Source organism: Geotrypetes seraphini, chromosome 17 (genome assembly GCF_902459505.1).
Source record: "Geotrypetes seraphini chromosome 17, aGeoSer1.1, whole genome shotgun sequence".
Lineage (NCBI taxonomy): Eukaryota > Metazoa > Chordata > Amphibia > Gymnophiona > Dermophiidae > Geotrypetes > Geotrypetes seraphini.
In genome coordinates, this window is record NC_047100.1 from 4,435,595 (window position 1) to 4,450,861 (window position 15,267).

A 15,267-nucleotide genomic window follows, 5' to 3' on the forward strand; every position below is an offset into this window, starting at 1 on the left:
ATAAAATGCTAAGCGCGGATGTGCACTCTTACCTGCGTGATCTGTGATCTGTGGCCAGCAGGAGTGCGCATGCGTGCTTAGATGTGCCAGTGGCCGAAAGAGAAATTGCGAAGCGGAAGTCCTCCATCAAGAAAATACGGCCCTATCGGATGAAATTTATTTTTAAGTTAAAAGCCGCAGCGGAGCCTCCTCTCACAAGCCGCGGTAGCGCGCCGTGGGATGGACGTGGCCAGAGAGCGCTGTGGGCGGTGACTGCGTGCTGCAGAGGGTGTTCGGGGAGGCTTCCTGGTGGCTAGGAACTTCCGATGTGCAGCGGCACCGCATAGTGTGAGCAATGAGAGGGGGGAAGAGAACGGCACTCTACAGCGGAGGTGTTATTGTCAGACGTGGACTGGGTTTAACGCCGACAAATAGTTGTCCGGGTGATAGGAAACGGGCCTACAGATGAAGGGATGGATTGAGGGGGTTTCCATGGAGACGGCATGCGGACTTTCGCTGGCCAGGTGGAGAGTAGGCTACGGCGGCATGGCTGTGGCAGCTTGACTGAAAGGTTCCTAAGGAAAAAAAAAAAGGGGGAGTTGGTAGTGGCAAACCTGTTGATTGTGAGCTGCTGGATTATGGATGATGGACAGGGGAATTCAGGGAGGATGGAAGGGGCAGGAGAGAGACAGATGTGAGGACCTGAAACAAAAAGATGGCAAAAGGGGTGGCATAGGGTCAGAGAGAGGTGCTAGAGGGTGTGAAAGGGAGCAATGGAAATGGTATGAGGGCCAAAAGGGTACAGAGGACTATGGAAATGGTGAAAGGTGAGGTGGTGGGACTGGGATCAGTGGGAGGCACGATCCGGCCATGGTAAGGTGGGACATGAGTGGTGTCAGGGTATAGGTGGGGCTATTCTAGCACCCGTTACTGTAACAAATGGAACGGATATATATATATATATATATATATATATATAATCTCTGCATCAGTTCCTCTCCACACATAATCCATTGTCTCTCTGCTGGAATGAAGCCCTAGCCGCAGGCTTCAGAGGTGCTTTGAAAATAGCTAATCCCACGATCAATCTCAAGTGGAAACAGGGGGAATTAAGGGGGGAGAAGAGACCGCACAAAAAAAATCTTCAATTTGTATGAAGATTAGTACAGACGGAAATTCTATAAACAGGCTGGACGCCGCGATAACACTCGCATCCAGGACTGGAGAGATAACACAAGCTTTGGAGTCTTGTCTATCCACCTCTAGGGCCAAATCAATGCACCACAGAGAGGGGCATTCATCTCTGGCTTAGATAAATGTATCCCGCTGTTGGAATTTATTCACGGTACTGTAACCTTCCTCCTGCCTTCCTCCCTTCTTTCTGTGTCATTCTCCTCACAGAGGAAAGCAAACTGCTGTCCTCCTCGACCAACTATAGCTTAATAGCTTTAAAGCAAACAAGAGCCCCCGGGGTGGGTGGATTCTACACAGCACACTAATGTCTCCCCTCCTGCTATGATACAGTAATAAAGATCAATTCTATATGTGGACACCTCCTTTTAGGCATCCCAGTGCCGCATGGTGAAAGTCTTTTCTAGGCCAGATCCCATTCTAGAATATTTATGCGACACGGAAAAGGTGCACCTGAAATCAAGGTGCATGCAGTTACACTAGCTACAGCCCTGGTATAACTGCGGAGGTTAAATGTGCCAGGGGCACGTCTAACTTGACAATAATCTCCAAGTTGCACATTTACAGGCGTTCAAATTTGCATGCTATGACCCTTCTGTTCCCTTACAAAAAGGAGCTTAAGGCCCAATATTCAGAGGGGTCGGGTAGGGTGAACTCAAGACAACTTGCTTATGATAAACTACATTTCATTAAACAAATGAAACCGTTTTTGACTCATACTCTAATCTGCAGAGCTTCACGTGCAATGATTTTTTAATGAGTTACTTGACTAACTCATTATCCCCCTCTTTTACGAAGCCGCGTTAAGACTTTTTACCGCCAGCCCTGGCAGTATTAGCTCCGACGCTCAAAGGAATTCTTTGGGTGCCGCACACAGGAAGTGATGTCAGAGGGAGAGCCGACAGGGTCACGAGGAGCATGTTGTTGACCGCCGCGAGCAACAACTTCAACTAGAGGTGAAGGGAAAGGGGGGGGGGGGGAATGCGCGGCAGAGGGGATTGGGAAGGATGCAGAAGGGGGTGGGGGAGGGGCACCCCCCCCCCCCCCCGAGAGCCTCTCACCCTCGCTATGCTACTGCACAGAAATTGAGCGCAGGTTCAAATTTCTGCATGCAATTTTAGCACCATTTATACAGTGAGGCTGTTTATGACTGGCCTCGTGAATGCTCACCGCTCCAACACCCCTCAGCACCATTCCTACATTAGGGAAGGGAAAAAAATGTCCCATGTTTTAACTAAAGAGTTCTAGTAAAAGAAAAGGCAGGTAGGCGCCATATTGTTTGATCATTACAATCCGTATATTAATCGTGCCAAGCTAGAGGAGGTGAACCCCATCTTCCTGCTGCTCAAGTCAATATCAAAGTCACAGTTATCGGAGGGCTAGAAGCGAGGCACAGAATTCACCGACTCATCAACCAAATGAAACAACCCGTCATCCTGAAAACCGAGATAACTGATCTGTAATGGTAGGCTACAAAAAAAAAAAAAACAAAAAAAAAAACCCCAGAGGAAAGTTACGCCTGTTTTTAATTAAAAGTCAATTCTTTCATCTGCCAGCTGTAGAGTTGTAAGCGCCGAGTCTACCAGCTCTCTCTGTCAGGGCTTCTATCTATAGCTTCTATCTTGTTGTGGGCGCCCGTTTCATTCCCCGCCTCTGGGCTGGCTGCAGTTGGCAGGGTCATGGCTCTAGGTGCTGACTAGCAGCGATAATGGGCAATTAAGCTTCTTTTTCAGGATCCTTGGAGGTATTCTGTCCAATTTTCCAGCATCCCTCTGTCACATAATGAGGGACCCCAGCCTATTCAGTCCTTCTCTCCTGCAGCTTGCTTTCTTCTTCCAAAGGGAGAGAGAGAAAAAAAGCAGGCAGAAATAGTTCTGCTTGCTCTAATTACGTCTCTCAAAGTTTATCCTAAAAGAGAAGAACACCAGAGTCCAGCAAGATGTAAGGTGTAGGGATTCCTGAGAAAGAGGATCAATAAGCAAAATGTGGCTGGAAATGAACCTGTATCTCTATCGCACATGTAGACACAGTCTAGAGACACAAAGAGACCTGGCTGGAGACGAATCCGGAAGCCTAAAATTCAGCAACAGCCGGGCAAAAGAGCCAGTGCTGCAGCTGGGTCCTGGCCAAGGAAAACTGCCCACCAGGCAAAGGAGAGAAGCAGCGGCAGGTAGGATGAGGCAGTAGAGAAGGTAGGGAGCACTTGACAGAAGGCTGGAGAGCAGGTGAAGGGGTGCAAGAGGTTAAAGAGGCTGAAGGGAAGGATGCAGAGTGCAACGAGGCAAAGGCAGGAAAAGGTAAACATTCATATACCGCATAGGACCTACACAGTTTACATGAGTAATATAGATAAAATTTGACAATACAAACTATTATTATTAAAACAAATCCTGCACCTCATAAACTAAACTAAACTAAACCTTAGGTTTGTATACCGCATCATCTCCACATTCGTAGAGCTCGGCACGGTTTACAGGAGATGGGATAGAAAAGAACTACAATGAAAGGTAGAGGTTTACAGGAGATGGGATAGAAAGGAACTTCAGTGAAGGGTTAGAGGACCAAGTATGAGGGCTTAGAATGCCAGAGATGGAGAAAGTATCAGATTTTTGAGAATAGCCAGGTCTTCAGATGTTTACGGAAAAGTTGGAGGGAACTCAGGTTCCGAAGAGGGGAGGAAAGGTTGTTCCAGAGCTCGGTGATTCTAGTAGTCCCCAGTTTTCCTTTATGGGAGATGCCTCTTAATGAGGGGAAGGATAATTTTAATTTGTGGGTGGATCTGGTGGTATTAGGGTTTGAGGAGTTCCAAGAAAGAGGGATACATGGAGGGAGGACCCCATGTAGGATTTTGAAAGCTAGACAGGCGCATTTGAATTGGACATCAAAAGGCATAAATCAAACCCTTAACCATACTCATGGCTTTACTTCCTGATCACATTCGTATTCAATTACATAAATGTGTTGACAAAAAAATCAGTTTTCAATAGTTTCTTAAAGCCCATTCCGAGAACACAAAACCATAAGGTTCCAGTCAAGTTATTCCAAAGCTTGACCCCCCCCCCCCAGCCCCCACTGATTGTACACTGCTTTGTTTTAAAGCAGTATATACATTTTTAAATAAATAAATAAAAATTAAGCAAACACGTTGGGGGAAACTATAAAATGGCGCCTACATGTGGGCAGGACAAAGAAGCGCACTTAGCGCCAATTCTCTAACAGCTTTAAGGTGAACCTACCCATTATAGATAGTAGCACAAAGCCACTTTGGCGCACAGAAACAGGCATGACATCTTATGCCAGGCCAATAGCAGGCATATGTTGGCGCGCTTAACTGAATCTTGTAAGCGTCTGATCCTGCTTTGTAAGACGCCCACATTGCTAGCTGGAACGCCCGTGATACACCCAAGCTCCGCCCACTAGTACAGCCCATTTGCTATTATGCAACATCCACCTAGCTATTTAATCAGCCAGAAACAGCTCCTAGCCAGCAAAGCGCTAACATTCAGTGCAAGATGGCCGTTGAATACTAGAACTTAGCTCTCCGTGAAATTTAAAGGGCTGCAAAGCTATGTTTAGCGGCCAAATCAGATTGCTTATATAGCTTGTCTATCTTTCGCTGCTATAAATTTAGCCAACCGACTCTTTAATATCGAATTAGGGCTAGATTCACTAAGGACACCAATCGTGTCCCAAACACTTTGCGACCCAATTCACTAACTTTGTGGCCGATCATCCTCCGATCAGATCAGATCTGCGCATGCAAATTAGGGGAAATGGCTTGCATGCGATTCACTAAACAAATTCAGGCACACCAACTGGGCTGGCCGATCCAAAAACAAGTGACTTTTGAAGACCAGTCGCTTGTGTAAAAACCCTGCTCTCTGCCCAGCTCTCCTGCCCTTCCCTGCAGGGCATGCCCGTGGTTTTAACGTGGGTTAAAAACCACGGGCTCGCGAAGCAAAAAGTAAAAAGTTTTGTTTCTAGCTCTGCCGGGCACCAAGGGCCAGTGCATGCGCACATGGTCTGCACATGCGTCAGGATCGCTGGAAAGCGATCCGTGTGGTCGGTTGGGGGTGTGATTACGATCAACCCCCCCGGCCCCGGATTGGATCGGATCTTTCACCTTGGTGAATCTAGCCCTTAGTCATCTAAGTTTATAGCAGCTAAAAATGGAGCGAATAGTGATGACGTTAAGAAGTGATAAGCAGAAATGCAACTATTCTGCAATTCATGCGTGCAATTGAGCAGTCTTTACAAATTGCCCTTTTTGGCTCTTAAAATCTGTTGGCTACCGCCAGACTTTAGCCTGCTATTCACCACCTCTATATCGCGGAGAGTACATGCAGCCTGCGCTTTTGGCTCCCGTTTGACGCATTACATTGTAACAATTGATAAAGTCTACGTCTCATTTTTGACGTAATAAATTTTTTCCATTATTGATGCATTGGGGGGGGGGGGTTAGTTATTAAGGTGTGTGAAAGCAATAACGTATTGTGCATTTAACATCCACAACATTTCTTATGTTACCATAATGCAAGCTAGTCCAGCATACTGCATAATAATGAGATGCAACGCATGCAAAACCCCTCATGATTATGTAAATCAAATAACACCATAAACACCACAAGCTGCAGTGTTCCAGAAAAAAATAATGCCAGCTTTGTTCTCCCTGCCCAGGAGTATCAGCTGCGAGTTCAAAATGGTTCCTCCAGAGTCTAGCAGTAGCCTCGTGGTCCAGCTACGACGCCTCAAGTTGTGATATCACTTCTTCCCCTAGAACCCCCAGAAGACGTAGGCCTGGGGGGGTGGAAGAAGCACACGTCAGTTCCAGCCCCTTTAAGAACACTTCCTAGGAGAATCGGGCTGCGCGTTTGCAACCTGACCCCTCCTGGGAAAGCTGGATGACGCAGCTTGCAAGGCTGATCATAAGTTATATTACTTGTGCGCTGTGGGAGTCTGTAACCTGCAATACTGAAATATCGCAAGTTTGTGACTCCTGCGGCAAACTAGAGTCGTAAAAATGCCAACATTCACTGCACCTTAGAAAGAAATCGGGTTCCAAATGCTGAAATGAGACTCTGCTTGTGGAGTGCAGAGCAACTCTGTTCAGATTTAACAATGCATAAGCTGAAAATGAAAGTCGGGTTCCAACACTTGACTTGAATTCTAGGGGGGGACTCACCCTCTTTACACTCCAACGCAACTCTGGATTCCAGATTATCCATCTGCAGCTGAAGGCGTTTCAACGTGCGGTCGGCATCGCGGGATTTGCGCTTGTAGGCAATGAGGACAGCGATTATGATGATCAGGAGAAGGCCACCACCGCCTCCTATGCCAATGATAGCTGGCAGCGACAGGAGGCTTTCCGAGTAAATCTGTAGTGTGCCTGGAGAGAACTCAAAGCCTCCAGCTTTAATCTGGTCAGAAAAAGAGAATTCCATTAATCTTAAACCTTAAACCAAAGGACTGACAACACAATTATTGCACCTGCCATTATGCCAGAGAGAAGTCTGGTTCCTCTAAACTAGAGAATGACACAGGGACAAATTTTCCCCCGTCCCCGCAGGAACTCAATTTCACCATTCCCGTGAGTTTTGTCACTATCCCTGTCCCATTCTTGCACAAGCCTCAAATACTTATGATTTAAAAATGTTTGCGCCTTGTGCAGATGAGGACAGGAAAAGAACTCACAGTACAGGAAAATAACTCATGGGGATGGGATGGGAAAATGAGTTCCCAGGGGGTCGGAGAAAAATTTGTCCCCGAGTCATTCTCTACACTACACCAGGTCTTATTGCTTTCATTTCATTGGGTGGGATGTGTGAACACTTGTTGTTTTGCATGGGTACACAGGGAGACAGGAATGGCCATTGGGAAAAAGGAGGCGATTGTGCCTTTTTGTAAGTCTCTGGAGAGACTCCATTTAGGGGCATTTCTGTAAAGGTCCCTAAAAGTTAAGCACCCAAAATCTAGGTAATCAGCTAGAATTATTCTATATAACAGCAAATTGGTACACCTAATGAATTATAGCAGCGTATTGCAAACTTTGCAAAGCCGCAGCTCAAGGCATCCGGAAGTGCGCGGACATCGACGTGATATCACGTGCATGTGCGAAGGTCCTCCAGATGGGGCCCTGAGCCGTCAGTGGGGGATGCTGGAAGTGAAAAGGTGCCTACAGGATGTGCCTCTTGATGGTGCCTCTCTTCCTCCTCGGCATCTCATAGCACACCTGGAGTCTCAGGCGGTACACAGTTTGTGATACATTGCGTTATAGAGTAAGTCAACCATTAGGAACATAAATTTAGGTGCTACCAGTTACACCTGCTCTATAGCAGCTGTAAATGCAAGTGCCAAAATGCCGTAGTTAGAGCTTAGCTAGTCAAGAGCTCCCATGACCCTCCCATGTGAACACCAGTAGAGAACGTAAGTGCACTTAGGCAGCTAATCGCCATTTCACTCCCATTTTGGTGCACTGTAGAGAATTAAGGGGTTAGAATATTGTGTACAACTCTGGAGACCTGATCTTCAAAATGATACAGAAAAGGGGTTATCCAGATGATATGAAGCAAACATTGAAAATACCAATTTTATAAACAAATGTAAATGTTATGACAATACAAAATATCATTTGTTTCCAATAAATATTTTCTATACATATCTATTAATGTTCTCTTTATTCTCTCTGATAGGTAGGAGGTGGTGGGCATAAATGATTATAAAATATATACCAGAAAGGAACTTGAAATGATATACATCATAAGAGGGTCTGAAGATTGATGTCTGTATAGTAATGATATGCCCACTACAGGTTAAAATTGCTGAGAGAATAAAGAGAACATTAATAGATAGGTATAGAAAATATTTATTGGAAACAAATTATATTTTGTATTGCCATGATAACATTTAAATTTGTTTATAAAATTGGTATTTTCATTGTCTGCTTCGTAGAATCTGGATAAGCCCTTTTCTTTTATGATATATGGGGTTGATGTTTTTAAGGCTTGATTCTGTAATATCTTCAAAATGATACCAACAGGATGGAGCCTGTCCTGAAAGGCAGCTACTCAAATGGTTAGTAGTCTTTCGTAGAACATAGGGACAGACTTGTTTCAAGTTTGTTTAGGCTTGATATACCGCTTAAAACATCCTAAGCAGTTCACATAATATAAAACTAAAAGCAGGGGCATAGCAGGGGTGAGCCGTGACTGGGGCCGTCAGTGGGGGGCCCCTCTCCCCAACCCCCTGCTGTGGTCTTCATCTATCATCATTTTCTATGTTTTAACTCATCTGCTACTATTCAAATCCATCAACACATGAAAATACTATCATTTAGCATTTCTATAGCACTGATAGGCATACACAGTGTTGTACAACAACATATTTAAGAGACAGTCCCTGCTCAGTAGAGCTTATAAGCTAAATATATAGAAAACAGAACAAGTAGGGAGTTTCTCGGGGTTCTTAGGGTGAGGTGGTTTTGAGTTAAATGCATTCTCGAAGAAGTGGGCTTTTATTCTGGATTTGAATAGCTCCGGGGACGGAGCTTGATGTACTGATTCAGGTAGTTTGTTCCAGGCGTAAGGTGCAGCAAGAGAGAAAGAACGCAGTCTGGAGTTGGCAGTAGAAGAGAAGGGTACAGATAAGAGAGATCTGCCAGATAATGGAGTTTCCAGGAAGCAGTGTAGGAAGAGACAAGAGAGGAGGGATATAAGCCTTTAAGTGAAATTTCGTACTTAAAAAACTGAAAAATCAACGGCCTCTTGTTTGAGATCTTCTGATAGTTTGTTACTTAATTTGTAATAATTAACAACACAAAAATGAAAGATAATTTAAAGAGACATCAAGTGCAGACACAAAGTCAACCAATTCAGTCTGCAGGAGCTTCATCCTCCCATGAAACACTGCAATGCCTCAAGCTGCTTCTCGTCCTCGTAGCTACTCACCTGTTCTTCTACAACCATAAAAGCTTACTGAAATTTCCACTAAGCTTCAGAAGCAGAGACTGTAGAATTACAAAGCTCTGCGTACCTTTGGTGAACCCAGAACTTGATTTGGGAGGAGCAGGGGTTCTCCATCAGTAGCATCACTCACCGTGACTTTGTGCTGGCCAGTGAGGTTTGGCGACTCACAGAGCAGCTGCGTCTCAGAGACAGTGAGGACACAGGGTGTATCTCCAATCAGAACAGTGTAGTTCAGCCTTGAGTTCCCAGGAGCTGGTGGAATAAGGTTGCGCCCCTGGCAAGATAGAGAAAAAGGAGGTTAGTAGTCACAGTCAGGAGAATCCTTCCATCCTTTGGCTACTTGTTAACATCTGCTATGTGGCCTACAGGTCACACTCAATTAGTTTATTGCTTATAATCAATCAGTCTTGACACAACTTGCATGATCTAATCATGTTCTCACATGATTTCTCTTCTGCTCAAGCAACCACACTTGAATCAATATTTCTACGATAAAAGCTAAGGATAAAGACTGTTTACTACGTCTGGGTTATTCTTCCCCTTCCTCTGAAGAACTGGGCAATTAAGAATCACAGAATAATGCAAGGTGACATATTGTAATACAAATGTCAGTACTGGAGCATCACTCAACAAAATCTTGGGCCAGGTACTGCTTAGTGAGAGTAGCACTCAAAGTTCAAGCTGGGAACAATCAAACTCTGTGATATGTCTGGAGAGATAAATTACTCATCCCTCATGCTCCAACGAGAGTTCTTAGATCTTCCTCCCAAAATTTATTTTTTGTCCCCTCGCTTTAAGACTATCAGCACTCACTGTAACCTCTTTTGCAGTAACTGCCCCCCCTTACTTGGAACTCTTTGCCCCCTCATCTCAGGGAAGAAATAAACTTGGATAAATTTAAGGGACATTTGAAACGTTTCCTTTATAAAGACGCCTTTGAGCATTGACACTAGTCCACCCTCCTCAAATTCATTAAAGGCAGCTTTGAAGAATCCCCTTCCCCTCCCTTATGATCTTCCACCTTTTTTGTTCTCTTTCTGGATTTTATTATAGTTCAGCCCTCTCCCTCATGTTTCCTTGTTCGTTTGTTTTTGTCTTTTATTATTGTATATCACCTAGAATCTAAGATAGGCGATTAATCAAATTATATTAAGCTTGAAACTTGATACTATCTACGGATGACAGGTTATTACAGAACACATTCAGATTTTACTTCAGTGTACAGGAATCAAGGGTACATGGAATAGATCTACTCAAACCCCGCCATAATAATAATAACTTTATTTTTATGTACCGCCATACCACAAACAGTTCAAAGCGGTTTACAGGAAAAGGACAGCGACATTACAGAGAACGTTCAAAATTACCTGGCTGATCCTCATCCCTAAGCACATCGTATGGGGACATAGGGAGCCAGTTCTGGGGGTGCTTAAGTACCCCCAATATTGAGCAAATCCATCAACTCCGGGGTAATTTCTATTGGGTTGAGCACCCCCAGCCATTTTGAAAAGTTGGCTCCTGTGCATGGGGAGGAGGATGGCATGAGGGCAAGGGAAAGAGCAGCTGTCCAGCCTGTTTCCTGGTCTCCGTCTTCCTGTGAAGATACAGTGTCGAGAGGGGGGCAGTCTTATCAGTGCAATGCCATGCTGAACAGTTACAACCAACGCTACACTCATCCCATCGTCTGGTCCCCAGTTTAGGAAAACAACTGATCATTTCCTGAAGCTCTTGAGATGAATACAAAAATACTTCCCCGTGTGTAACTATGCCCCTTTTCTACATTGCACAACTAATTCCCCTTGTCTAGGCAATCAAGACTTGTGGTCGGGTGATTTGACCGATATAATGAGAATGTCCAATTGCAGCTACTGGGCCAACTAAGAAGGACAAATCTCTTTGAAATAAAAGAAAAAAAAAAACCTACCGAAACCAGGGTGGAAAAGAGTGAAGCTCATTTCACAATGTGTTCTAGCTATTTAAAGCCCAAACGCAGCTCCCTTACAGCATCTGTTTTACACATCAGTATAACATCCCAGAGACCACCATAGCCAGAAACAACAGGACCACCTCCCTTCCCTGAGGTCATTTCTGTTGACAAAAAAGCTAAAAGAATCAACAAACTGTGGCAGCCTCAGATTAAAATTCAGAAAGAGTTCCTTGTCACAGAATCTGGAGCATCATCGCACGACTGTTATCAGCTGTCATTTTTTACAGCGACCCAGCTATACACAAGCACACATCACAACTAGGGACTCAAAATGAATCAAGACCTTTACTTTTTGGCAGCTCTGCACTGACCTAATGAAGGGGAGGGACAGTTCTCAAAAGCTAGTTATAAATGTATCATACTAGGTCATGGACATCAAGTCTGTTGAATTAGTTCTACACTCAAAACATGAAAGCCAATGTTCTACAGCTAAGACCTTCTTGGAGCATCAATTTGTCTCATCTCTCTCACTCTCTCTGCCACACACATTTGTGTGCACTCATAAAAATCGCCTTCACTCATGTTTTTCTTCTTCCAAGCAATAGAAACACGGCAGTAAACACTGTCGGCCAAGGTATGGAACATCATCTCATCATCGGCGAACAAGCCGACACCAGACAGAAGAGACCTGGATCTTACCTTGAGTATCAGGGGAGAGCTGGGCTTTAGCTCTAGAATGCCAGTGGAACTCAGTGGCTCAAACACAGGGTCAGGGTAATAGACAAAGTTGGTTGTGTTGATAATTAACAGAGTCTGTACATTGTCCATGATGAAACCAATCTCATCAGGCCGGTCTCCCACTTCTGATGGGATCCGATAAGGGTTGTCGATATAAGGGGCAAGGCACACCATGGTTGTGTCATTGAAAACGGTACAGTTCTACAGAAAAGAAGAGAAAAAGAAATCATTGGATCCACTGACCCCCCAGATACCCTTGGGTCTCAATGAGGACTTGGAGCGGTAGATGCTCTTAAGACCATTAGAAACAAAGTTCTCCAAAATGCCGGCCTAGCCAGGGTGCATTCACATACCCCTGTGCTATATATTTCAGCCAATACTTACATTTTCCCCCTCGGTGTTTCCATATTTTGCTCGTATTCTTGGCTCTGTAACGGTAGCCAGATTGGTCCCAGTTACTGTAAGTGGTGTCCCTCCACTATGATATCAAAAGAAAAAAAGTGATGGAAGAGGAAGTGTGCAGGATTATCCAACCACTGCTTTGCTGCTTGTTCCACTTCCTCTTGCTGCTACTGTGGCATACATAGGTTGTCCCATTAAACTGCAAATCCTGTGTCATATGTCCTGTCCTACAATGCTTTAAGTGCAGAAATTTATTGGCCGAATTACTCATAGGAACCAAAATTATCATAGGGAACCTGTAACTCTCTGCATCCCATTGGGACTACTGCAAAGTTAGTAATAGACATGCAGGAACCTATATCCAGGGCCCTTGCACTCCTTTCTCCTTCCCAAACAGCCTATATTCGATGGTTAATATGCTAATGGTTCTTTGAGTTTGTTTTAATGTCAGTGGTCGTTTCTTGCTACCCCTTCCCCAGAAAGCTGCTGCTCTAGTTTACATCATGCTGCGTATATCCTTGAAAAGGTCCAAGACCAAAATCATCTTAATATTTGTCTTTACTCAGTTGTGTGTTCAAAGGCCTGATGCTAGTGTTCAAATCCTTGCATAACATGGCGTCAGGCTATGTGATGGCTAAGCTTGCTCCGTACGTGCCAAACCGGTCCCTCCACTCCTAGGATGAAATGCACCTCAAAACACCCCTTGGTCATGCCCTTTGACTGCAAACCGCCAAATGACGTTCCTACTCCCATTTCATACCGAATCACTGGAATCGACTGCCCTCACAGATCAGATCTCTTGAAGGACTCATCAGTTTTAGAAGAGCAATAAAAACATCTCTCTCACCTAACTCCCCTGCCCTTGACCGATGGATTACAAAGAAAGTATATTGGTTATCAGAACCAGTATGTGTCGCGGAAGGAAAACTTGTATTGTAACATCTTGCACTATAAGGATAACTATGGCAAATTGAAACCGGTGAACTGTATATTATGTATATTAATATTAGACCCCTAGTACGTGTCAAGTTAGGATAAAAACTTGTACTGAAATTATGTTTGTTAACCTGTAACCCATCCCTATATCAAGGAGAAAAGACTTCTTCCACCCCTGACAGTGCTACCTGTTGATGCTCCATTCAGGATCGATCTTCAGGATGGTAGGGTCTTCGGTGTAGTTGTATTTCACTTCGGGGTTGTCCAGCTCTGCTCGGTTTATATTAATGACGATCTGGGCCCCAGCAGCACTGGCCCCTGCTGGTGTTTTACAGCGGATCTCTCTGGAGCGTCGCCTAGAAAACATGAATATATATAGTCACTCTTCTCTGAAATCATGAGACCTGGTCAAGGAGTTCTAGGGAATGAGTAGAGAAGAGGGAAGTTTGGTTTGTTCACAAATCTCTGCTCGGAGACATAAAAAAATTGCTGAAGAAGGCCACTCTATGAAAACTACAGTAATAACTGTAATGATGATAATTAGCTGAAACCTACAGTGGTTTTGCAATGGAATGAGTATAGTTATCACACAATGTGGGTTCTTTCCTACCGCGCCCTTAATCTCGCACTTTATCTCCTCTACCTATGGATCCCCCCTTCCTCCTCCCCAGTCTGTCTTTCTCCTCCAGCCCTTTTCTACCAGTTCAAAGCCACTAGCTAACCTCCTTCCTTGGTAGAGACCACGCAAGAACAGCACAAATCCTGTGTCATCAAAGAACTGTCTTTGAGGTGCTTGACCGTTCTGTTTTAATTTAGACCTAAAATACCTGGTGAGTTCATCTGCCTAGCAGCTGGCTGTGATCTTAAGCTCCTGTATTGTATTTCCTTTAATGGAAGACATTAACCAATAGAGAATATAGAATAAAGTGTAAACGAAGGGCTGCCAGGTCACCCAGATCACAAACGATAATGATTGGTTTTCTTCTACTGTGTTCAGGGACTTGTAGTTCTAACATCCCAAAGAAAGAAAGGACGACATTACCATGCATGCATTAGGATTGGCCCAATATGCCTTGAGGACCTGCAACCATGTTCTTTTCTCAGTTTTTTAGGAAGGTTATGAGACGTGTGAATGACCTTCTCAGCCTGTTTTCATAAGGAACCTTTGAAGCAAGACGAGGTGAACCCTCGGGTGCCATTTTGTAGCCAAGACCACAAAATTAAATACATAGGCAATGCATGGAATCACGAGGCTTCGAGATCTCTCTCTGTAATACCTAATCTATCAAAATGGGAAGAATATGGAAGTTCCACAACTCCCCCTATACCCCAGATGGTTGCAAATAGTCAAAAACCAAACTCAGTGCCAAATGTCACTCTCATTACAGATATGAAAACCTTTAACATACCAGCACTTCCTCTCTCCAGTCATGGTCAACAAAAGCCAAAAGGACTCATATGATAAGAGAACTATTTAAGGATCCACTCTGCCAACACGCACAATCCAGCTCCAGGTTATTTTCTGGCTCTTGGAACTGAAGCACCTCAAAGAATAGAACAAAAGCTCCAGCATACAGTAATGGGACCCTTACCATGAAAATGCGCATGGCCGGCCTCCGATAGTCACAGCAACATCACTCCCTGCGTTCAGGTGGTAACCCTCGACAGTTATCCAGGTTCCTCCAGAGAGAGGTCCACGGGAAGGGGTTACACGAAAGAAAGTGGGGGTCTAAGGAGAAAAGAAATGCACAAGAAAGAGAAGAAAACAAACCATTAAGGAAACCCATAAGGCTGGAGGTGGGGCTAGTGGTGGATTCTTCCTGGCTATTAGGCCAATCTCGTGCTCTTAATGCCTCGTCTAGGAGTTCACACGGATGAGATGCTTCAAGCAAATTCATGCCCAGGAAACAAATTCTCAAAAACGTTTGATTTCTGCCACTATTTCATCCAGACTTATTTATAAATACATTTTTCCAATAAATGTAATAATTCTGAAGTCCAGAGTTTGTCCTCAAAACAGGTAGCAGAATTTTTTATTTATAAAATGAATTTGACTGCACCATCAAGGAAATTTTACAGTTTTAAATGTCTTTATTTATTATAATATTCACCCCCCCCCAAAAAAAAAGGACA

General features: G+C 44.2%; 1 protein-coding gene across 4 annotated transcripts in view; it reads right to left on the minus strand.

Annotated features, from left to right (window-relative positions):
* Window positions 1–15,267, minus strand: part of PLXNA1 (plexin A1) — a 529,295-nt gene that overhangs the window by 67,423 nt on the left and 446,605 nt on the right. For all 4 annotated transcript variants that reach the window (XM_033926178.1, XM_033926177.1, XM_033926179.1 and 1 more), the window contains 6 exons: window positions 14,727–14,863; window positions 13,323–13,490; window positions 12,181–12,274; window positions 11,758–11,997; window positions 9,262–9,405; window positions 6,353–6,587 (listed from right to left, as the gene is read on the minus strand). In XM_033926178.1, the coding sequence (XP_033782069.1) occupies window positions 6,353–6,587; window positions 9,262–9,405; window positions 11,758–11,997; window positions 12,181–12,274; window positions 13,323–13,490; window positions 14,727–14,863 (1,018 nt within the window). The remainder of the gene's footprint in view (window positions 1–6,352; window positions 6,588–9,261; window positions 9,406–11,757; window positions 11,998–12,180; window positions 12,275–13,322; window positions 13,491–14,726; window positions 14,864–15,267) is intronic.